This window comes from Pseudopodoces humilis, chromosome 28, assembly GCF_049639895.1.
Source record: "Pseudopodoces humilis isolate 2021_Gansu_Grassland_sample_001 chromosome 28, ASM4963989v1, whole genome shotgun sequence".
Taxonomy (NCBI): domain Eukaryota; kingdom Metazoa; phylum Chordata; class Aves; order Passeriformes; family Paridae; genus Pseudopodoces; species Pseudopodoces humilis.
The window spans coordinates 4,092,485-4,115,784 of record NC_142227.1 but is presented as its reverse complement, the minus strand read 5'-3'; the positions used below and the strand labels follow the sequence as shown (position 1 = coordinate 4,115,784).

The following is a 23,300-nucleotide window of genomic DNA, read 5'->3' as shown; positions in this document are numbered from 1 at the left end:
CCTCCTTGTGGGATTATGCACCACAACTTAAGGCTGGGCTATTTTTAGTGCTGGGCAGTGTAAGGGCTTTTCTTAGAACATGGAACTTCCATGGGTGAAGATGCCAGCTTTGCCTTGGCCCTAAGGAAGTGAGGGTTTGGTTTTTTAAGGAAACTAAACAGCAGAAGCTCTGTGTCTGCCTCTCCTTGGAATGTTAATGGCAAAAAACCTCCAACCAGACAGAATTCTTGGGGCTCAATGAGTGCTTCAGAGCTGTGTCTCCGTTGTTTTGATGGAATGAGAAATACGAGATGTCCTAATATCTGGTTTTGGTTTTCCTCCCTCTTGCAGACGATGGACAGAGAGTTCAGAAAATGGATGAAATGGTATGGGAAGAAACATGCAGAATACACAGTGAGTGAAACTCAGCTGCAGATCGGGATCCACACTCACTTGCAGGATTTGTAAAGTCCCCTCCAGCCTTTTCTCAGCCACCAGCAATTGAGCCGTGGCTGCCTCCTGGCTCTTGTCTTGATCCTGGGCATGGTGTTTCCAGTATATCCTCCCAGACCCCTCTGTCATGCCAGATGTGGGGCATGGTGTTATTTGGAGCACTTCCAGGTCTCTCCAGAAACTCCTGGGAGATTTATTCTTCTAAAATGTTTTTTTGATTGGGGCTGCCATGAGTCTTCTGTTTGTGTTAAATCCCCTTTTCCTTTCTCCCTCTCCCTCTCCGTGGATCTGGGTTTTTGCCAGGTATGACAGCTCCTCCTTGGGGTTCTGAACTCTCCTGCTGGAAATAAAAGCTGAAGCTTTGGTTCTGCAGGCAGGGGAAGGAAGGTGTGGCCACCTGGGCTGGGTTCTGGAGGGGATGGGGTGCCAGAAGGGGAAGTTGTGGATGGATGGAGATTGGAGCAGGAAGCTCCAGAAACAGTTAACAGGCTGGATGGCTCTCAGGGGAGGGTGGTGGGTGGTTAGTTCTGGTTTGGAAGGGTTTGGATTTGGATGCTCTGAGGGTAGAGCTGGAGCAGGAGGAGTAAATGGGTCATCATGGGAGATCTTCCTGCCTGTGGCAAGGGTTGCATTGGAATTCCTTTATCTTCCTCCCAAAGTTTTTTTTCTCTGAGGATGTTTTGCACCCCAAGGATGGTGTGAGGCCTGTGCAAATCCATACACTGTCCTGTTCCATTCCTTCCCTTTTCCCTTTCTTCCCCTTTGTGAATGTCATTAAGAAAATCTGCTCCCTGCTTAATTACTTTCCAGTCAGGAAATGGATGCACATTAGAAACCTGCTGGGAGTTTTGAAAACACATCTATTTCTGCTTCTGCCACTTTCCTATGGTCAGGGAAGAGGCTGGGTGGATCAGGGATATTCCCAAATATCCCAGGGAAACTAGGTCACTGCTCAGAGGTTGCAGTGGCCATGTGTCCTGGATCCAGGTGTGAGCAAGGATTGGGGACCTGCTCCTTCCCTTCCCTTCTGTGAAGATCCATCTCTGCCATGTCCCTGGGATGGTGTGATCCACGTGGCTTCAGCATCCCAGCACTGTGGGAGCAATGGCAGGTTGGAGCTGCCCAGCCTTTATTTCTCAGTTTTCTGTCTGCTGGGATCCTTGGTGCTCTCATCCTCTAGTGAAGCTTCTCCAGCTCTTCCAGGCTGGGAAGGTGATGGTCCCACCTGCCCCTAACACTTCCCTCCTGGAATTCCTGATCTGGATAGAGGGATTCCCTTCCAGGGGATGCTGTGCCTGTGGGGGGACTGGTCTGCAGCAGGATTGATAATTCCTTCCTGCTGTGGAAGCACTGGGAATGCTTTACTTTTCCTGCAGTGGCCATATGGCATTTTTCCATTGTGTCACCCAGCTGGCATGACATGAAAGGAATTGTTCCTGAGGATGCTCTGCTTCTGAGCTGGGTAATTTAAGGAATAGGAGAGGAACTTGGACTGAAATATTGGAAGCATATTGCTTGCCTTAGGCAGCATTTCCGTATTGAGCATTCCAAGTGACAGAGTCTGGTGCTATATCGAAACAAAGCTACTTATTTTTGCCAGGTTCTTTGGCTTTTATAACTCTGTTTTCTGTAGTGTTTAGAGTAAAATTTCCCTGAATATGCAATCTGGGGATTTTTTTAGGAAGAGTTAACACTTGCAGTGCTTCTTGTCTGAGGGAAAGTTGGTTTCCTGTCACCTTGGAGTGATGCTTGAACACAGATTTTGGGCTTTTATAGTAGACACACAGGGCAGATTTTATTTAGTTTTTATTCATCAAACAGACTTTTACCAGGCAGTTTATTTTCTTTAGGAACTCCTTAGCAGCATCTGCTATAGGTGACTGTTAAACACAGAGCAGATTTGCTCATGGTGCAGCTGGAGGACACAGGAAGATGTGGAATTGAAAGCCCAGCATCTTTGTCTTTCTGGAAAACAGCTTTGATCCTGCAAAATGCTTTGTGAGGTCCCAAAATTCCAAATGTTGGAGACAAAATAAGCACAAATTGAAATAATCTGTCATCAGCAGAGCTCAACTCATGAATTCCACTCCAGTGTTACAGGCAATCATATGAAAAATCAGTGTTTTGAGAAGAATCAAGTGCTGGAGGAGGGGAGGGCTTGGCATGAGTTCAGTGGGAAGAATCTTGGATCCCACCTGCAGCTCTGGTTGAACTTTGTGGATGGTGGTTCTCTCTTGCTGTAAAAGTAAAAACTGTGATGCATAAGGCAGCAATGAATCCTGGAGCTGGGCCTGCAGGGTCGTGCTGGGTTTTGGGGTTATTTTAACAGCCAAGATCCCAGTACAGTTAGAGATTTCCAATTCAAATGGGTTTGGGGTTCTCCCTGTAAAGCAATCTGCTGCAAAGTTGACTATAGCAGAGTGTTCCATGTTTGTTTGGCTTTATGCATCTCAACAGTTCCTTCTTACTTGGGAAATTATCTCTGTAGCTTTTCACCATCTCCAGCCTTCCCTTCCCACCAGGTACAACCTTCCTGAGAAATATTTTCTGATTTTTTTTGCCTTTTGCAGCAGTCCAAGGGACTTGAACCTCATGATGTTTTTATAACCTGCCCCAAATCCTTCCAACAGCATTTTTTCAGATTACCATTAAAAGAAAGTTGCTAAGAATGTAAACAAACAAAAACCCATGACCCCCAAAACTCTTCAAACAATAAATTCGTGTTTGAGAACCCTTGGAGAGAAGGGCAGTCACTGTTACCTCACCAAGTTGTTCTGCAGCCTTCAAATTCACCTTCTGGCCTTCTCCATTGGATTGCTGCTGGAAGTTCTGAGCTTGGACATGAATTCTGGAGAGCAAGGCCCAGTGCCAACATTTAAAATAAACCCTGATTGTCTAGGTGTATTTCCACCCTATTTTGTCCACAATTATATAAAGAAAATCCCTCTTGAGCAATGGTTCCACATAAAATTGCAGCCTCAGTTGTTCTGTAGTCACTTGGTGATAAAAGCACATTAAACTTCCCCAGCTGCAGGTGGCAAAGTGTCCTGGGGGTGTTGGATGCCCAAGGCTGCAGAGCCACAGCTGGATCATCCCTGCAGCTGGAGAGGGGGAAGATCCATGTGGGGCATGAGAGGAGTGGGAGGAGTTTGCTCCTCCTGCATTGCTTTGGGAGGCTCCTGATCTCCAGCTGTTGTTGGTCACTGAGTCTCATAATCCTCTTAAATGAATATTTGCATCCCCTGCTCTCCTTGGAATGTGCAATTCCTGTTCGTTTAGGGAAAATCAGATTATTGCTGCTCTTCTCTCCTGCATTCTGAGGCAAGAATCCTCTTCCTCTAGAGCTTTTCATCATCATCATCATCTGCTTCAGCTTTTTGGACTAGAACATCCCACTTCCAACACATGTCCCTTTGTTCCAACTCCTTCTGTCTTCTCCTTTCTCTTCCCATGGAGCTGAGAAGTTTCCAAGATTAGCTTTACCCCACTCTTTTCAAGTAAACTTGTCTGAAGAAAGCAGGAGACTTTGGGAAGGTCATTAGGCCTGGCTAATTAGCTAGTCTTTCTTGGGGAATTCCTGCATATGTGCAGCCATCAAATTAAAACCCGGCATGGCAATTAAGAGGCAGATGGGTTTTCATGGTTTCTAACTGTAAATATCCTCATGTGGCCTCAGAATCGGAGCCATCTCAGGTATCTGGGGCAGGAGGCTGAGATTGCTGCGTAGCACAAAGCTTCTCTGGGCTTCCCTTGGAGAAGTTTTTAGGGTTTTTTTTTTTTGTTTTTGTTAAGTTCTCAGTGCCTGTAACCTGTTGTTGGCTTTTTCTGAGAGAAGAAAACACAGAGCAGACTTGCTCATGATGTACCTGGAGGACACAGGAAGATGTGGAATGGAAAGCCTGGCATCTTTGTCTTTCTGGAAGCTTTGTCCCTGCAAAATGCTTTGTGAGGTCCCAGAATTCCAAATGTTGGTGACAAAATAAGCACAACTTGATCCCAGGATCCCAGGCTGAGCTCAGAACAGTTAGGAGTCAGTGCAGTCCCATGCTGGACTCTGCTGAGAACCAGGATTAGTTTTGTGTTTATTTACTCAGGGTTGTTATAACAGAATTCCTGCCCTGCTCTTCATAAAAGCTTCTTTTAGCAGGAGGTGGCAGTGACTATCAAACCAAGAGCAGGAAGCAGGTCAGCATTCCTAAAGGTGGGATTTGGGCTGGATGGATGCCTCTGTCTGCTCCCAGGAAACCCCAGGAGCTTCTGGTGGCTGGAGGTGGTTCAGCCCTGAGGATCAGGGGTGAGTTTTGGGCATGGAGCAGTGCAAGCCTGGCTCTGTGGCTTGCAGGTCTCTCCCTGAGTTTGGGGTGCCTTTCTGCCTGCTTTTTCTGTTGTGAGCATAAGCAGGGAGTCCTGTGGGAGTTCCAGTGCCCAGGAGCTGGTTTGTGATGGTGACTGACATCACCTGTACCTCAGAACTTCCTGCTGCCAGGAGCTGCTCCCAGGGAAGGATGAGCCAGCTGTTTGCTCCCGGTATTTTCGACTGCCCCATTTCAGCGGGAAATTTGCTGTTTTGGCATTTGAAAAGCCCTCCAAACGTCCCCTGTGGCTTTGAAATGATGCCACATTTTGGAGGTTTGGATTCGTGCCTCTGGTTATTTTTGAAAAGAACAGGGACCTAAAAATAACCGTGTGTACTTTTCCAGGCAGAAATGCCGCGTTTTTGGGAGCCAAATGTTTGCACGGAGGCGGCTGGAATGAGGCATCCTGCCTGTGAATTTATGGCTCTGTGGAGCGTTACCAGAGAGCCTCCCTGTCCAGCACTGGGGTGAGAACCCAGCTCTCCTCCACAGCACAGGGGCCTGACCTTCCCAAATTCCTGCTCTGCTCCGTGATGAACTCACACCCTCTGTGTAGCTCTGGCTGCTTCCCCCAGACTGGGACCTGCTGCTTTCCATCCACTTGCAGGAAGAGTTACAGGAATCAGATGCTGCTGAGTGTATTCCTGCAGTGTCTTTTTGAAAAACCTGAGTAAAAACCTGGTCTGGCATCTGAATTTAGAAGCAACGCAGGCAGCAGCTCTGGAGGCGATTTTGCTGAGCTAATTATCCTGTTAGATAAAGCATCTCCTGCATTGTCTAATCAGATGAAAATATCTGTGTTACAGATGGTCCCTTCCATTCATTATTCACTAAGGAGATTAAGTTTCTGAGAGAGAGGAGGAGCAGGGTGAGGGAGGGGACAGTGGAGGAAGAGATTGAGTGTGGCCCTGTGGCTGTCACCGTGTGGATGTGTCCCCTTCTCCCTGAGTGACCAGCACAGACCATGTTCTGCTGGTTCAGCTGCTGCTGCCCTGGGGCAGGGATTAATCAGCTGGACTTTTCTTCTCAGTTCTTGTTTCACTCTCAAAATTATTGCAAACCACTGAGCTGAGTGGGATTTTGTGGGGGAATTTTTTTGGATTCTCTGTCAGTTGATGGGTAAAGAGCTCATTTCCTACTTCTAGGGCATCAATTTATTGATCACTGCCCCAGCACAGTGGGTAAGGGCTGCTTACAGTGGTCGGGCAGCTCATTCCCTGTCAGAGGGCAGCATCCAGGAATCACTGCCTTGCTTCCAGAAGGAAAAAATAACCCATTTTCTTCCAGGTGATCATCTGATTATTTCTGTACTCCAATGTTTTTCCTGGTGAAATTTTTCCCTTGACTCTTGGCTAAACATGAGCTGGGAAAGCAGTGCCACACAAAAATAGATGTGTTTAAGCTGGGCTGTGGTTAATTTGAATTGTTAAATGGTTCTGGCTTTCAAAGTGTTCATCCTCCATGGGTGATATCAGGTTAAAACCTGGAGATTTGGTTATAAGTGCTCTTCTAACCACATAGACAGGGCAAACACACAGTGAAACTGGACCCAAGTGAGGCCTGACAGCCACTTAGGTTGGATTTCAAGACCTTTATATGAAGTTTAGCGTTTCAAAATTGTTTCGTGTTACGCTGGTTCTCTGTTCTCTTGCAGACTGTGGCGTTCGTGGTTCCTGGTTTTCCCAATGTTTTTCTTTCCCTGTTAGTGTAGGAAAACCCTGTGGAGACTTTAGAAACTGGTGGTGTGGAGGATGCCATAGAGAAGCTGACTTGCAAATATTTTTATAAAATAAACACAGTTGCCTGTCATGTGGATTTTTTCTGACTTTGTCTTGGTTACTCAACCGTGGAACTGTTCACTATAAGAATAGATAAGGCTGAGATAAAATTATCTCTTAAAATCAATCTAGAGATGGTGTCCACATATAGACATCCAGAAAAATTCTTTCCTTTTATGAGATGAGAAGAACTCTTCTTAGAACTTTTTTGATGTTGAGTCTCTGGTTTAGATTCTGACAGTACCCAGCAAGATGTCCTCGGGTTGGATCTTTGAGTTTAGCTTCCAGCTTATCCTTTGTTTTTATTACAGCAGGGATGCCAAAGATGCTTCCCCTCCCAGCAGGTGGGAGATCACAGGTAGTAATTCTGGTTTAACTCTAATTTCAGCCCAGCTGGTGGAACAGGTATTTCTGAATAACTTGAGCTAATCTTACCCACTCTGTTCAGTTTCTACTGCTTAAGACTCTTGACAAAGTTCCTGATCTCTTGACTGAGAACCCTCAATGTCCACTTTTCTCAGCCCTCTTGTGTAGCAGCAGGACATTTTGGTGGTTTTCCCCTTCCTTTCCTCCTGGAAGAGCCCCATTCCTGTTGGCACTTGTGGCTTTGTCCTTCCCAGTGGCTCACACAGGTTTGTCACCTCCTCTGTGTCCCTGAGTGGCACCAGGTCCTGGAGCTCCCTTTGGGTGTTCCCAGGCTGAGCCAGCCCTGAGGGATGGAAGTTGTTCCAGTGTCTGCACTGCAGTGCTGGCACTTTAGAGTTGTCACTAATGAGAATTAGTGCTGCCATGTGAAATCCTCACTCCTTCCCATACAGAGAAATCAGTGCAGGAAAAGAAGCCTCAGCAGTCGCTGCCGTTGCTTTGATGTTCCTGAGGTTCTGGCACAAACCATCATCTTCAAAGGGTGTCATCAGCATTAATTACAGAGTCGCACCTTATTTTTTCTCTCCTCCTCTTATCCTCCTCCCCAACTCTCCTCCTGCCTGACTTGTGGCACAGAAGAAGAGTGTGGCCCATGGGCTCCTCTCATTTCCAAAACATGACTGAGAAAACATCAATCTGCCAGAGCTCTGTGTTCACCTGGGACTTGATGTGGTGTCATCAGAAAGGTGCTTCACAAGCCACTGAAGTCATAACTGTATTTATTTTGAAACAAGTTCGTTTCCAACTTGGAAGTGTTAGAAGTGCTCAGGGTTTATATTTAACACCACAAAAATCAGATTCTTGTTTGTGCAGTGCAGAAAAAGCCTGAATTAAGGGCTCCCAGCAGGAGCTGTTCCCAATCCATGCTCAGCTCCCTCTGCCGTGGGGGCCTTCAGGAGGGATTTGCTGATCAGTTTTGCAGTGAGTGCCAGCATTTCTGGCTTCTCCATGGAGTGACCAGAGACCCTTCCCTGTTCTTCCCACACAGGAGAGTGGCCGAGGGTGGGAGCAGGGAGGGAGAAACCGCTGGGATCTGAGGAATGAGCAGTGTCAGCTCTCCCTGCTCCACCTCTGGGCTTCCAAAAGGTTTCATTTGTCCCTGGTTGTTGTGGGTTCACAGCTGGTGCAGCCTGTTTGTCCCTCTCTGAAGGAAGCAGGAGGGAGCCCTGTTAACCCCTCTGTATTTCTGTGTTCTTTGTCTTATTTTAAGCTGGAAAGAGGTGACTTCCTCTCAGAAGAATGGAGAGAGAGGATTGCAAACACAAGGTACAGTACAGCAATTGAATGCTGCCTTCTGAGCTGGATATTTGGGAGTTTGTATAATGGAAATTGGGAGGCTGGCCAGCTTTTTATATAGAATTTCCATAGCAAATACCCAAAGTCTATCTGCCAACTCTTACACTGGCCTCTTTAGATCCTGTTTTCTGACTAGAAGAATGGCTTTGAGTGCACGTCCCATGATATTCCTTACAAGGGTGTATCCAAGATAAATTCTGATTATATGAGGAGCACAAACCTCCATTTGTTTTGCATGTCCCTATAGTTCATGTCAGGGATTCTGGCTAAAACCTCATTTTCTTGGCTATTGGGGCACACAGACTCACTTTCCCTCTAATAAAAGGGAAAAGATCCAACTGAGTTTGTTTCAACTTAAATTGAAAGTTCATTTAAACTAATTGTCTTGAAGATTTATTTATGTGGAGAGCTGTGCAGAGGGTTGGGCTCCTTTCTGTTCTGTGGGAGCAGAAAAAGGAGTAAATTTGTTAAAAGCAATAAAAGTCGTCTGTATTTTTAAAGCTTTGCATTCTTTCAGCCTTATGGGTAGAAAAAAACCTCTTTATTTTTATATGACCTTCTGGGCCACCCTGTTATGTGGGGGAATGGAAGGCAGTTGTCAAAGAGAGCTCTGAAAGCCTTCAGAGTTGTGGCAATTTCTGGATTGCTCCCAAAGCTTTGGTTTTGAGAGCCTGGAGGAGGCGTCTGCCAGGCTGGTGACTCCTGCAGGATTCTGCCCCTCACTTTCTTCTGGAGGTGCCTTTTAATTTGTGGACAGACTTGTCCCAGCCTTGCAGCACACTTGGGTTTGGCTTTGTTGTTTGTTATTCCAAGTGCACAATCCTCTGCTGCCCGGGCAACTTTCCTCAGAATTCATATAAACTTTTAGAGAATTTTTTGGCTGCAGGAGCTCTGGCTGCACCCAGAAGTGCTGGGAGATGTTTGGTTTGTGTGGCATGGCACTCGCTGTGTGTGTTAGTGCTGCTCCACCTCACTCTGGTGCAGGATGGGGGAATTCTGGAATGGTTTGGGTTGGAGGGGACCTTAAATTTCATCCAGTGCTGCCTCTGCCATGGGCAGGGACACCTTCCTGTATCTCAGGTCCTGTTCAGTCTGGCCTTGGACACTTGCAGGGATGGGGCTGGTGCCAGGACATAGTTCCCTGTGTATTCCAAGGGATCCCTGTGCCTGGGCTTGGCAAAACCTCCTGGAACGAGGGCTGAGCCCAAGAGGGATTTGGGGTTCCTGTGCCCTGCACGTGCACACAAAATTCTGTGCTAGAGTGAACTATAAAAACACACATCTGCAGGCTCTGGCTTTTTCCCTTCCTCTCCTGGATGTTTTCTAGTCACATTAATATGTTTGGCTCTTTTGCAAGGCCTTTTTTTTTTTTTTTTGGCACATGGGAGGGAGGAGGAAGAAACCCCTGCTAGCTTTACTTGCCAGGCAGGGTTTCCCAAATTTCCAAGAGCAAGGCGTAGCAAGAATAACTTTTTTTTCCCTTGGTGCATAAACATTTTTTTTTCATTCGTAGTTTTTAATAGCTTTGACTGCTGCTCTTAAACTCCATGTCCTTGTTGAACACGTTTCGTGTGTGGAGGCACTGGGAAGGGAGTTTTCCAGCAAAGAAATCAGTTCTTCATGTGGGAACAATAGGCCAGGATGGCTTTTACACTTCACAGAATCCTGGAATATCCTGAGCTGGATCTCACCAGGATCATCAGTGCAGCCCCTGGCCCTGCCCAGACCCCCCAACAAGCCCACCCTGAGCATCCCTGAGAGCGCTGTCCAAACGCTCCTGGAGCTCTGGCAGCCTTGGGGCCGGGCCCATTCCCTGGGGAGCCTGGGCAGTGCCAGCAGCCTCGGGGGGAAGAACCTTGCCCTGAGATCCATCCCAAACCTCCCCTGACACGTTCATTCAGCATGGAGCTCAACCACTTCCAAGAGGTGTTGAGGACTTCTGTTGCAGCCTGGTAGTAAATGGACCCCAGGGACAATTAGACCAGGCTGAATAGACCTTAAAACTAAAGGGGTGTTTATTTTTTAATCTGTGGCATGTTCTGTTTCTTTCCCAAGTCCTTTTATCAGTTGTGGGATTCTACCTCTGTGCAGATTTCTTTGTTTCCGTATGATTTTCTTTATCCAGGAACAACCCCCTCCCCTCATTGAATTTCCTAACCCAGAAAGATGCAGCTCCTCTGTTGTAGACAGGGCTGAAGTGCTCGGTTTAGGACAGGGAAAATGTGCTAAGATGTTACTGTCTTCTGGCATTATGGGGAATTTGGAGCTGGAAGAGAAACAGATTGCCCAGAGCAGCTGTGGCTGCCCCTGGATCCCTGCAAGTGCCCAAGGCCAGGCTGGACAGGACTTGGAGCACCCTGGGACAGCAGAAGGTGTCCCTGCCATGGCAGGGGTGGCACTGGATGAGCTTTAAGGTCCCTTGCAACCCAAACCATTTTATGATTCTAAAATACATTTTGCTGTTTTGCTGTAATATTTCAAGTCCTCACCAAGAAGTAACAGCATGAAGTGCTGAGTGTTGCTCTCCGTGTGTTGGGTGGCAGGAGCTGTAGAGCTGGGGACAAGCAGGTTTGTGCATCCAGGAGTGGCTGTGGTGTGACTGGGGGTCCTTGTGGGGTGTTCCTGGCTCCCTGATCTTTAACTGGATCATTGTTTTGCAGTGTTATTTTTGTCAATAACTTTGCCTTCGGGCCTGAGGTGGATCACCAGCTGAAGGAGCGCTTTGCGAACATGAAGGAAGGTAAATCCAACTGGAAATGTTTTTCCCTTGGTTTTGTGATTCCTGTGGGAGCTGGGCTGGGAGAGGGGCTCAGTTCCAGCTGGCAAAGCCAGACCTTGGGGTTATTTTGTGCCTCGGGGAGAAGTGTCTGCACCACATTGGGATTTCTACTTCCCACCTTTGTGTCTGCCCAGACCTGCCTGGGTCCTTGGCTCCATCCCCTCTGCTGGGATGACTCTGGAGCAGGGTTGGGGTGGGAGGAGCTGCTGCTCTGTCCTTCCCTCTTTTGGGAGCTCACAAAACACCCATCAGCCAAGGCCAAGCTTCCTGGATCCCTGGAAGTGCCCAAGGCCAGGCTGGGCAGGGCTTGGAGCACCCTGGGATAGTGGAAGGTGTCCCTGCCCATGGTAGAGGGTGGGATGGGCTTTAAAGCCCTCCCAACCCAGCCCATTCCATGATTCTTGGCTGCAGAGGCTCAGCTTTGGAAGGCAAATCTGTAATTCCATACAGAATTCACTTCCTGGGTTCTCCTGTTCAGAGCTGTCACATTTGGTGCTGGGTGTTGACTCCTGACTACTGAAATGCTGGAGTCCCCATCCCTGGAAATGCTCTGAACCTGTGGGGATGTGGCACTTGGGGACAGGGTTTAGTGGTGAGCGTGGTGGTGGTGCTGGCTGATGGTTGGACTTGATGATCTTAAAGGTCTTTTCCAACTTTAATGCATCCACAATTCCATAAAAACTGGGACATTGTCACTGGACACTCCTGAGAAGCCAAACTCTGCAGACTGGGGACACCCACTGACCCCGTCATGGCCTCTCCATTGCCCTGGGTGTCCTTCTCTTTGCTCTTAACCACTGGGCTAAGTAACAATTATACTTGGCTGTGGCAGAAACGACAGAAATAACAAATTCTGAAAAGAAAAATGTGTGGTGTGAACAAAGCAGCTGTGGCTTCCCATGGCACAGCTTTATGCTGAAATAAATAATGTGACTTTTGGGCTCTGCTGCAAACCATAAAACCCCCAAGCTTAAGCTGTTTTCTTTAATTTAACTGGATTATTTTTTAGTTTTCAAACTTGTTTAATGATGGCTTGAAAGCAGTGGGAAGGTGGGGATGGTTCAAGAACCCTTTACAAAGAGGAAACCTGATTTCTTTTCCCAGAGTGTGCTTCAGGCTCTGCTGAATGACCCCAAATACCCATGAAATGAACATTAGTGGCCTCTAAATAAAAGGGCTTTGGGGGCTTGTGTATAAAAGATCCCAAGCAGGAAGAAGATAATTGAAATTTCTTTAGATTGCCACTGAGAATTAACATGCTCTTTTTTTTCCACGTGTTTCAAATCTGTCAATTTAGAGCAATCCATGAGGTGTCACCTGGCAGAAATCATAGATTCGCTTTCTTGGGGCTGTCAGAAGGAGAATTAAGGGATTTATTTCTTTTTTAATGCTGTACAAGGAGCAGTTTTATAGGCCTGCTCATTAGGGCTCTGTACTGGGTTATATTTAATAAGTAGTTACTTCTTGAATGAATAATGGAGCTGACTGTGCTCTCTTTTTTTTTTTTCCCTTCTTTTTCCAGGTGGGAGAATTGTGTCCTCAAAACCTTTTGCACCTCTAAATTTTAGAATTAACAGTCGAAACTTGAGTGGTATGATTGCCCTTTTTATTGTTCATTACAGTTGTGGATGTTCATTATCTGAAAATGTCTGGGGGGGTGTTATTGCTTTTTAGAGTTGTTTAAGTAGAAAATGCTGTTGGATTATTAGGGCACATCAAGTTACAGGTACTTAAAATCAATCTAAAAGTCCCCACCTAAGAGAGGAGCAGACACTTTTCATGGGGTTTGTGCTGCTGGTTTTGGGGTTTTTCTTGTGTCCCGGGCTGGGCAACTTTAGAGCTGAAGAGAAATCTGGAGTTTGAGGGCGTGATTCATTTCTTCAGCCACAAAGAGCTGCTGTGACTCACAGGGGAGTTCCTTACACCCTAAATCCAGGCAGGCAAATCCCATCAGTCAGGATTAGAGATTGTAGAGCCAGGCTGGGAGAGCTGGGGGTGCTCACCTGGAGAAGAGAAGGCTCCAGGGAGAGCTCAGAGCCCCTTGCAGGGCCTAAAGGGGCTCCAGGAGAGCTGGAGAGGGACTGGGGACAAGGCCTGGAGGGACAGGACACAGGGAATGGCTCCCACTGCCAGAGGGCAGGGCTGGATGGGATATTGGGAAGGAATTGTTGGCTGGGAGGGTGGGCAGGCCCTGGCACAGGGTGCCCAGAGCAGCTGTGGCTGCCCCTGGATCCCTGGCAGTGTCCAAGGCCAGGCTGGACGGGGCTTGGAGCAGCCTGGGATGGTGGAAGGTGTCCCTGCCATGGCAGGGGTGGCACTGGAGGAGCTTTGAGGTCCCTCCCAACCCAAACCATTCCAGGATTCTGTGAAATGTTCAACTTTGAACATCTCCTGTACTGTGCATTGAGCAAACAAACCTCTCCGAGACACACCCAGGAGAAACTAAGGTCTGGTTATTGCCAACACAGGGTCGTTTCTCCTCCTCCTCTGAGTGCACCAGACCTGATGTTTGGCAGCCTTGTCCTTTGCAAGGGCATGAGGCACAGTTTAAGGAGGTTTGGGGACATTCCATGCTGTTGCTGATGCTTTTGACCTTTTTCAGACTTTTATTTTTGAAACTGGAGTGTCTGTGCTGAAGTTGGACTGACATTCTTTGTGGGTCCCTTCCAGTTCAGGTTATTCTATGAAACTTCTCAAGCAAAGAAGCAGTCCAAGCTGGGCTTTACATGTATTTACTGTGTCCAGTGCTAAATTTTCCCTAAATCAAACCCCCCTTCCTGTGCAGACGTGGGGAGGAACTCACTGAGTTCCAAATCTCAAGCTGTGCTGTCTAATTTTGGCCTAAACTGCTTTTAAAGAATAGTAATTTTTGGACTGTCACGAAGTAAATTGTGCATTTGGGAGTTATTTTTAAGCTGGAATTGTTGTGGGTGTCCCCACATCAGGCACCCAAACCTGCACTTTTCTTCCCTGTTTGAAATTCTATTCTGGGGCCTCTGGTGGTTTGGAACCTTATTGTGTGCTGGACTGCCAATTCTTTGGAGATACGGACTTGGAAATAGAAGGGGAAAATGGTGCAGTGCTTCTGGAGTTCCTCAAGCTTTGGGAGAGTTGGGATTGGGATGTCAGGTTGCTAATGAGGCAAATAGAGCCTGAGTGAAGCTTGGGCCTTCTTGCAGAGCCCACCAGAGCTTGAGGAAATCCAAGAATGCACTTGGAGAGGTTTCAATTAGACCTGCCCACAAAAATACAGGGCTTTGGCCACTCAAGGCTTTTCTTTGCTGGATTCTTCCCATTTCCTTCTCTCTCTGCTGCATTTGGGAGACTGAGGCCAGCATGTGCTGCTCTTTCAACTCAGAACAGCCCTGACTGCCACTTGAGCCAGATCTTTACCCTGTTCCAGGTCTCACCCCAGCATGGATTCATTTGGAATATTTTCTAGAATGCTGAAGTTTCAGATCTCAGCTGTTATTTAATGCTGAATGGAAATGCTGATGTTCAAATTATATTGACATGATTAATTGGGGTTTGGATGGGTGAGAGGCTTAGCAAAAGGAGAGCCAGCAGCTTCCACCACTGGGAAACTTCCAGGGATTCAGATTAAAAAATTACCTTTGCATGCTACAAACAGGGAGAATTGTGTGAATAAATTTTAGGGCTTAATCTCTTTCTGAGACCTTATTATGTCTGGGAAATAAATCAAATGAGCTTGTGTGGGATGTGCTGGGCCTGGAGCTTGTTCTGGTGGCCTGTTCCAAGTGACACTTCCCAGGAAATGCCATCCCCAGCCATGGCCAATATCCTGCACATGGAACAGGGAATGTCACTGCTCTGCTGCCTTTGTGCTGCCCCACAAGGCTTTTCATAATACTTTTATGCATCAAAGCTTTTTTTGGTGCCTGAGCATGACTTGAGTCATATCTCACCTGTCTATCAAATACTCTGATCTCGAGTATGAACACTTAAATAATTTATACAAAACACTGGAAAAGATCAGGTTTAAGAAGAAGGCACCAGTTCCCTCAATACCACTTTTGTGTCCATAGTAGTTCCATCTGTAGGAAGACACGGAAATGTGGAAAGAGTTGGGACAAATGAAAACAAGTATTAAAATGTGGTTAAAATAGTGGTTGAGGTTGCTGAATCCCAAACCTTGCTTTTGGCCTCTTCTGGATCATTTGTGTTTAATTAGAAATGTGCCATAATTTCTCCTGCAGCCCTGCTCAGTGTTTGTGGGAATGTTTAAGGCACATCCCATAGCTATTAACTCTGGAAAACAAAACAAATATAGACAAGAAAGCAAACCCAAAACATGTTTGTGCCCAGTCCAAATATGGGGCAGCTGCAGCTGACAGGGGCTGGGCTGGTGACGTTCTGGGACAGTTTAATTCAATCCTGTCACACACACATGTGTTGTTCCTTGGAAGAGTTGTGTGGGACACAGTTGTGTTGGCCAGAGCTGGGGTGGCTGGCTCAGAGGTACATGTCCCACATGTTTGTTTCCTGTGGGGTGCACGTAGCAAGAGAGAAGAAATTCCCTTCAAACCCCCAGCAGTGTTTTCCTGTGGGATCTGCAAACCACATTTCTCTGTGTTGGTGCCTGGCTGGTCTCAGCTGAGCTTTCCCCTAACCTGGCTCTCCTCCCACAGATATTGGCACTATCATGAGGGTTGTGGAGCTGTCACCACTGAAGGGCTCCGTGTCCTGGACGGGGAAGCCAGTCTCCTACTACCTGCACACGATTGACAGAACCATAGTGAGTACCAGGGGTGCCACGGGCCAGGAGCCTCTGCCCTGCTCCAGGGCAGCATTTCCCAGCTCCACATCCTTCTCCTCTCCTTGTGTCCCTTGGTGGATTTACACACCTGAGTGTGCAAACCCACTCTGGCTGCTCCAGGGCTCCACACACCCTGGGGTTAAGGGCAGTGCTGATTTACTGAAGCTGCAGAGATTCAATGATAAAATTCCTTCTGCTGCTCCTAAGAACTGGGGTCTCCTGCTGTTATTTCCTCACAGAGGGAGGCTTTGATTCCTCTGTGGTGCACAGACCATTTCATTCAGTCATATTCAACCAGGAAATGTCAATGTTAGTAAAATTCTCAGCTGCTGTAGAAGCAGCCCAAGCTCCAGAAAAATGGTGATGCATTCACTGTTTTTTTTTTTTAATTAAAGAAAACTTAACAAAAAACCCAAAACCCAACCAACAACAATAAAATACTCAAACAACAGCTCCCCCCCCCCAAAAAAAAAACCCCCACCAACCCCCCACAAAAAAGCCCCCAAGTCCCCCATAAAAGCCAACAAACCCTATGGAAATAAAAACTTCTGTGGACAAATTATTTTTCCCGCCCCAAGGTTTTTGCAGTGGGATGGTAAGGCTGTTTTCCTTACTCTGCTGTAGTCTAACAAAGCTTTTGTTCAGGAATGTTGCAGAGTGCAGATAAATGGTGGAGTATGAGGGTGCAGCAGCTTCAGTGAAAATAATTTCATTGAAAATCAACCTCTGCTGAGGGGAGATATGTGACACAAAGCTTTAAAACAAGGCCAGGCAGTGGTGGGGATGATAAAACCTTGTAGAGGTTGGATTCTGCCCTGTTACACAACAGACTGGGTGGCTGAAAAGAATGAATGTAAATGGCTTCTTGATGTAGCTTATCAGAAGCAAAGCAGTCAGAATTTCTGCAGTTCTGCACTTGTTTTAAGCTAATATTTTATTATTCTGTGTTCATCTGTCATGGCTTTGAGGATGACTCTCTTTTCTTTCTATTTTCAGCTTGAAAACTATTTTTCTAGTCTCAAAAATCCAAAACTCAGGGTAAGTTTCAATCATTTTCTGTAGAAAACTCAAAGTAAGGGAGCAGCCACCGTGAGGAATTTAATCACAGGTGGACAGAATTGATAGGAAATCAAATTTTCTTGGTAGGCAAAGAACATGGAGCTAATTGAAGGGAAGTCTCAGATGCCATCAAGCACTAATTCAATCATGTCCAAGGGATTTCTAATAGAGAATTAATGGGGCAGCCCCAAGGTGCTTTTACCTTGCACTGGTGGTCTGTAATGAGCTATTTCTTCATTAAAGAACTGGAATTAAAGAAGGGAATGATGGTTGGAATCTGTCCCTGTGCTCAGCTCCTGAAATGAAGCTGAGCAATGCCCTGAAATGTTCCTTTTGGGACGTGCCATTGGAGGCACAGAGTGAGTTGTCATTTGCTGCAGTCTGGGAAAATTCACGTGGAATTAAAATGCCAGAGAATTTTTGGGACTGTGAAGGGCTGTGTTAATCTGAAATAATCAATGGATTCCCAGGAAGAGAATTAAGAGAGGCCACTTAATTTAAAACTTCAGGTGAATGTTCATCCTCAGGCTGACTGTAAGAACAGACTCATGGGGGCTGTGAAAGGGAATTATTTCTAATTGCTCCACTCAAATTTGGGACAAAGAAAGACTTCTTAGAGAAAAATAAAAAAAGGTCAGGGTACTTCTGACCTTCCCTGCTTTTCACACTTAAACCTGCCACTGGTTTGGTTGATAATGTGCTTAAATCAAAGGAGTGTTGGAATTGCCAGAAGTCTTATGGAGATTAAACCTCACCTGAAAGGTGCAGGAAAGGCTTTGACTGAGCTCTTGGAAATTTCCTGTCTGAAAGAAGTTTCTTTTCCTGAGAGGAAAAGAGATTTTCTCTGAACAAGGAAATTTCTTGTCAGCCTGGGAGAAAATCAACCTGAAAAGTTGCTGCTTTTGTTTTTTATTAGTCACCTCAAAAAACTTGGCTGGAGTTAAATGAGATGATGATTAATGGCTTTGCCACTTCCAGTCTTGGAAGATTTTTAAAGATTTAATTCCCTCCAGAGGTGCAAAAGGACTTGTTCTCACCTGAATGTGGCCTGAGCCAAGGGGAAGTTTGTTCCCTTTTCTTGTGGAAAACTAAGCTGGGAAACAAGGTGATCTGTATTAAAAAGTGATAAATACATGAGCAAATGGTGAAATCTCCCATCCCTCATCCCCAGGAGGAACAAGAGGCAGCTAGACGTCGTCAACAAAGAGAAAACAAAAGTAACACAACGACTCCAACGAAGATCCAAGAAAACAAGGTGAACATCCTGCTCTTCTGTGCTCTGAATGTGTTTCCTGTGGCTGTGCATGAGCTCATGCTCTGAGTCAGGAGAAGCCTGGCTCTGTGGGAAGGCTGCTGGGTTTTACTCTGAGCACACAAACTGCTCTAGCTGTTGCTGTGCCCAAAAATATGATGGAGTGAGTTAATAAAAGCTGCACTTGGGAGTTGCACCACTAATTCTGGAAAAAAAAAAAGTGTTGTAAGATGAATAGTTGGTTGTCCACCCTCGCTTGCATCCAGCAGGAGTTTGCAGAGCTGTCCCTGAGTCACAGCCCACAGAATGGAGTTCAGAGTGCTGAGTCTCTTCTGCAAAGACTCATTTCCTTTCTTGGGTAATGCTGTGAGGAACGCAGTGCCTGTTCATGCCCAAAAATATAAAATAGTGATTGTACTTTGAGTTTTGAGTGAAATTCACTTGAAGAATGTAGTCAGGGAAGGATGAATAATCAGCTTTTGTTAGACAGCAGATACAGATTTAACAGATTCACAGTACAGTTTTGCTGGAAGGACCTTAAAGCCCATCCAGTTCCACCCCTGCCATGGCAGGGACACCTTCCACCATCCCAGGCTGCTCCAAGCCCCGTCCAGCCTGGCCTTGGGCACTGCCAGGGATCCAGGGGCAGCCACAGCTGCTCTGGGCACCCTGTGCCAGGGCCTGCCCACCCTCCCAGCCAACAATTCCTTCCCAATATCCCACCTAATCCTGCCTGAAGTTCTCCTTCCTCAGCATTTTCTATTCTTTAATTGATAAGTCCAGAAGAGAATGAGCATAACCCCTTGGGAACAACTCTTATCCCAAGCAAGTCCAATTCCCTGGCAAGTTACTGAACTACAATGCATCAGTTTCCTTTCAGAAAGTTAAACACCATTATTTATTTTGCTGAAAAGGAATGCTGCATATGGGGGTAGAAATGACCAAAGTTTTTCAAAATCTCTCAGGATTCTGGTGCTGAAGAAGAAAAAGCTGCAGCAAATTCTGTAAAAAAGCCATCTCCCTCCAAGGCCCGGAAGAAAAAGCTGAGTAAGAAAGGCAGGAAAATGGCAGGGAGGAAACGAGGCCGCCCCAAGAAAATGAACACAGCAAGTACTGAACGCAAGACCAAGAAGAACCAAACTGCACTAGAACTTCTGCATGCTCAGACTGTCTCCCAGACATCTTCATCCTCTCCTCAGGGTGAGTGCCAGGGTGCTGGAAGAGCCTGGATAAATCTCTGACGCTCTGGATGTGCTCTTTATTGCCAGGTTGGGTTTGGTTGTGTGGCATAACTTCCCTGTTGTCACCAGAGCAAAGCTGTGATGATGGTGGTGTGGGTGGGATTAATGGTGATGGGATTGATGGTGATGTGGGTGGGATTAATGTTTTGATGGTGATCGATGTGTTAATGGTGATGGCATGAATGTATTGACGGGATAGGGGTGGGATTAATGGTGATTGATGGTGATTAATGTATTGATGGGGCTGGGGGTGGGGTCTGTCTGTGGGTACTGAGCCAGGAGCTGGGGCTGAGCTGCCTTCTCTCAGCTGCTGCTCTTAGGATGGATCACAGGCACCCTTACCCTTCCTAACAGTTTGGAGCAGTGTGTGGATGTGTTTGGAGCCATGTGTTGATGGACTAAGCTGCTGGATCTCATTACAAATCCCAAATTTTCAGTGGTGAAGCTCCTGTCCTTGTCCCAAGCACTGAGTGCTGACCTGGGGCTGTGTTTGTGTCTCTCCAGATGCCTACAAGTCACCTCATAGCCCATATTACCAACTACCTCCTAAAGTGCAACGGCATTCGTCCAACCAGCTCCTGGTGACACCCACCCCCCCTGCACTACAGAAGCTGCTAGGTAAGGCTGCCCTTGGCCTGCCCACCTCCCCTTTGGGGTTTTGCATGGGGCAGGAGGGGGATTATCTCTTCCCCACTTTCCCCTGCCTGCCCCACATCCTTTGGCATCACCACAAGGTCCCCCCCTCCCGCTGAAGTTGGTGTTTCACTCTGCATTTGTTCCCTGATGTTGTTTCAGCTCTCCTTTGGCACAACAGGCTGCAAGCCTGGATCTAGCAGGAATAATCAGAAATAGCTTTATTTGAAATAAAACCATTCTCTTAATCCTGAGGAACACCACTCCATTTCCTCTGCTGAACTCAGAGCCAATAAACGAGATCCTGTCTGAGAGTCTGAGGTCACAAAGGTGTGGTTGGAAAATGCACTTCATGTGCAAGAAGTGATTTAAGGGAAAACCTGGAGGGGATTTTTTAATCTTGTGCTGCCTGTCCCCTCACAGCTGTTTCTGGCTTTTGGCACTGGGCATGAGCCAGTCCAGGATGCTCTGGGAATCTGACAGAATGGTCCTGTCTGTGTGGGGACCAAGGGCATCAGTGATGTCCTTAACTTGTGCTCTCCTGCTTTTGTGTCAGTTGTGGCCGATCCCTTGTTGAAGAGAAAGAGAGAGAAAAAGAGTAATTTAAAGAGATACTTTGTGGCAAAAGAGTGATTTTTAAGGAATGTTTTGAGGCAGGGTGGATGGGGTCAATGACCTTTGTCTGGGCTGAGCCTCATGCAGGTTTCTGCTCACCACGTAAATGTCTGTTTTGTGCAGCAGACTGGGCTTAATCCTGGGGTTGCTTTAATGATGGAAGGGCTGGGGATGAGGAAGGGTCATTGCTGGAGATAAAGGGTAATGAGAAGCCAAATGCTCCTTGGAGGGGAGGGTAAACTGGGTGTAGAGCTCCTCGTGTGTGGAGGGGAGAGGAGGAACAGGCCCTGTGTTGGTGCTGGGTGAGTGCTCTGAGCTCAGGGCTGGTTTGGGCTCCTGCAGCTCATTTTTTTTATTATTTTTGCTTACAGAACACTAAAACCACTCAGCTCCTCTTTGCTCATGCAAACACATCCTCAACCCCCAGCACCCTCCTCTGCCTCTTTGGATGTGTTGTCATGGCTTCCATTGGACCTGATGGAACCAATAATTTGTTTTGTGCTAGGAGAGGGATTTTCAGCATGTTCTTAAATCCATCCCCAATGGCTTGGTCTGACTCAGGGTCCAAATCAAAATCAAGGGAGAGACAAGTGAGGAGAGGAAATAGGAGTAAACAGAGGCATGGCATTTTCCCCCTGCTGAAATTCCTGATCTGATTTATTTTGCAGACTCATTTAAGATCCAGTACATGCAGTTCATGGCATACATGAAAACTCCTCAGTACAAAGCAAGTCTGCAACAGTTACTGGAGCAGGAAAAGGTGGGTCTCACTTTTTAATATTTTTAAACAAAATTACCAGACTCTAAAGTTCCTAGGATGTGGGGAAGGATGCTGGAGATGGGAATTGTGTGCATTTACACCGGTCCTGCTTAGGCTGAACAACTGCCAGGGGATTTTGTTGCAAACTCGCTTTTTGTGTGCTTAAATTTGCACAGTGAGAGAGCTGCAGCTCCCTTGTTCCCTCTCTGCCCCCACCAGTCAATGCTGACTTGGAATCACAAAATCCCAGGATGGTTTGGCTTGGAAAAGACCTTACAGCCCATCCAGTGCCACCCCTGCCCTGGGCAGGGACACCTTCTGCTGTCCCAGTCTGCTCCAAGCCCTGTCCAACCTGGCCTTGGACACTTCCAGGGATGAGTCCCTCCCAACCCAAACCAATTCCAGGATTCTATGAACCATAGTTCATAGGGATTAAGAAACCCAAGCTTTCATCACTGGTTATGAGGAATTATATTGATAAATCAGAATGTTTTGGATTGCACTGATGAGCAAAGTGTAAAGTCCCAAATCATGGACTGGAAAGTGTGGAAAGGCGAGGAGAGTCCTGGAGCTGGGATGTTTCTCTGCCATGGAGCCACCAGCAGAGGGAGGAGATCTCCTGCCTGAACACCTTCTTGTCTTGCTTTGTCTCAGCTATGAATGATTTCATTGCTACATCAATTAGCCCTGATGAGAGTCTGTTCTGCTGCTTCTGTGGAGGAGCCTTTCCCCATAATTCTCAGCAGTAAACTTGAACTTGCAGTTCAAACCTTCCGGTGCCTAAAGGGGCTCCAGGAGAGCTGGAGAGGGACTGGGGACAAGGCCTGGAGGGACAGGACACAGGGAATGGCTCCCACTGCCAGAGGGCAGGGCTGGATGGGATATTGGGAAGGAATTGTTGGCTGGGAGGGTGGGCAGGCCCTGGCACAGGGTGCCCAGAGCAGCTGGGGCTGCCCCTGGATCCCTGGCAGTGCCCAAGGCCAGGCTGGACGGGGCTTGGAGCAGCCTGGGATGGTGGAAGGTGTCCCTGCCATGGCAGGGGTAGCACTGGATGAACTTTAATGTCCTTCCAACCCAAACCAGTCTGGAATTCTGTCCAGGTTCAGCTTTTGGCATTCCCTGTGGAAGCTTTCCTTTGCTCTGTAGTCTTTGTGAGAATGTCAAAAAAGCCACAGGGCTTTTTTATTGTGTCTTCCATGTTGGGAACTCTCCAGAGGAGAGAGATGAACTTGTGCCACCCCATTCCTTACTGAGAAGTGGTTGACGCTGGTCTGGTGTACATGGAAATCTCTTTTTCTGTGGTTATTTCCATTTGCTTTCACAGTCAATCAGCACACAGAACTTTCATCCTTTTCCTTAAGCAGCAGATTTTTCTGCTTGTTCTGCACTTGTCAGGAAAGTCAGCGTGAAGTGAACCTGTCTCCTGCAGAAATGAAATGATGGTGTGCAAGGGTTGTGCCCTGCACAGAGAATGAATCAGGAGTGTGGAAAAGTCATCACTTGGTGGTGGTGTCCAACAGCTTCTCCACACTTCTAAATGTTAAAATGAGGAATTCAGTATGAAAATATTTTTTTTATGGAGTGTTACATGGCAAATTAAACCTCACAGAGGCAGAACTTGGCTGGGTGAGGGGCTGGGTATGGTCTGTTCAGTATCTCCCTCTTACAGGAAGGTTTTCAAGTACAATAAAAATCTCTCTGTAATAATGATTTTGAAATCAGCTGCTGCTTCCCAGAGTGCCCTTAGATGGAGCTGTCAGCCCCTGCAGTGCCTGGGAAGGCTGAATTAAATGCTTCATATTGAAAACAAAAATGATTTTTCAGCATCCCCCAGAGCAGTCCCTTTAGCATTGCAGGGACTGTTTTCCCAAATTTCCCCATGTTCCTGCACATGGGG

At 46.8% G+C, this 23,300-nt stretch overlaps 1 protein-coding gene across 9 annotated transcripts in view; it reads left to right on the top strand.

Moving 5' to 3' along the window:
* DOT1L (DOT1 like histone lysine methyltransferase) overlaps window positions 1-23,300 on the top strand; it is a 71,116-nt gene that overhangs the window by 27,602 nt on the left and 20,214 nt on the right. For all 9 annotated transcript variants that reach the window (XR_001332032.2, XM_014260079.2, XM_014260078.2 and 6 more), the window contains exons 7-16: window positions 331-393; window positions 8,202-8,257; window positions 10,948-11,027; window positions 12,589-12,657; window positions 15,716-15,822; window positions 16,840-16,881; window positions 18,074-18,157; window positions 19,120-19,354; window positions 19,900-20,013; window positions 21,312-21,403. Coding sequence is in view for 8 of the 9 variants with exons in the window: in XM_014260079.2 (XP_014115554.1) it covers window positions 331-393; window positions 8,202-8,257; window positions 10,948-11,027; window positions 12,589-12,657; window positions 15,716-15,822; window positions 16,840-16,881; window positions 18,074-18,157; window positions 19,120-19,354; window positions 19,900-20,013; window positions 21,312-21,403 (942 nt within the window). In the remaining variant the exon portion in view is untranslated. The remainder of the gene's footprint in view (window positions 1-330; window positions 394-8,201; window positions 8,258-10,947; window positions 11,028-12,588; window positions 12,658-15,715; window positions 15,823-16,839; window positions 16,882-18,073; window positions 18,158-19,119; window positions 19,355-19,899; window positions 20,014-21,311; window positions 21,404-23,300) is intronic.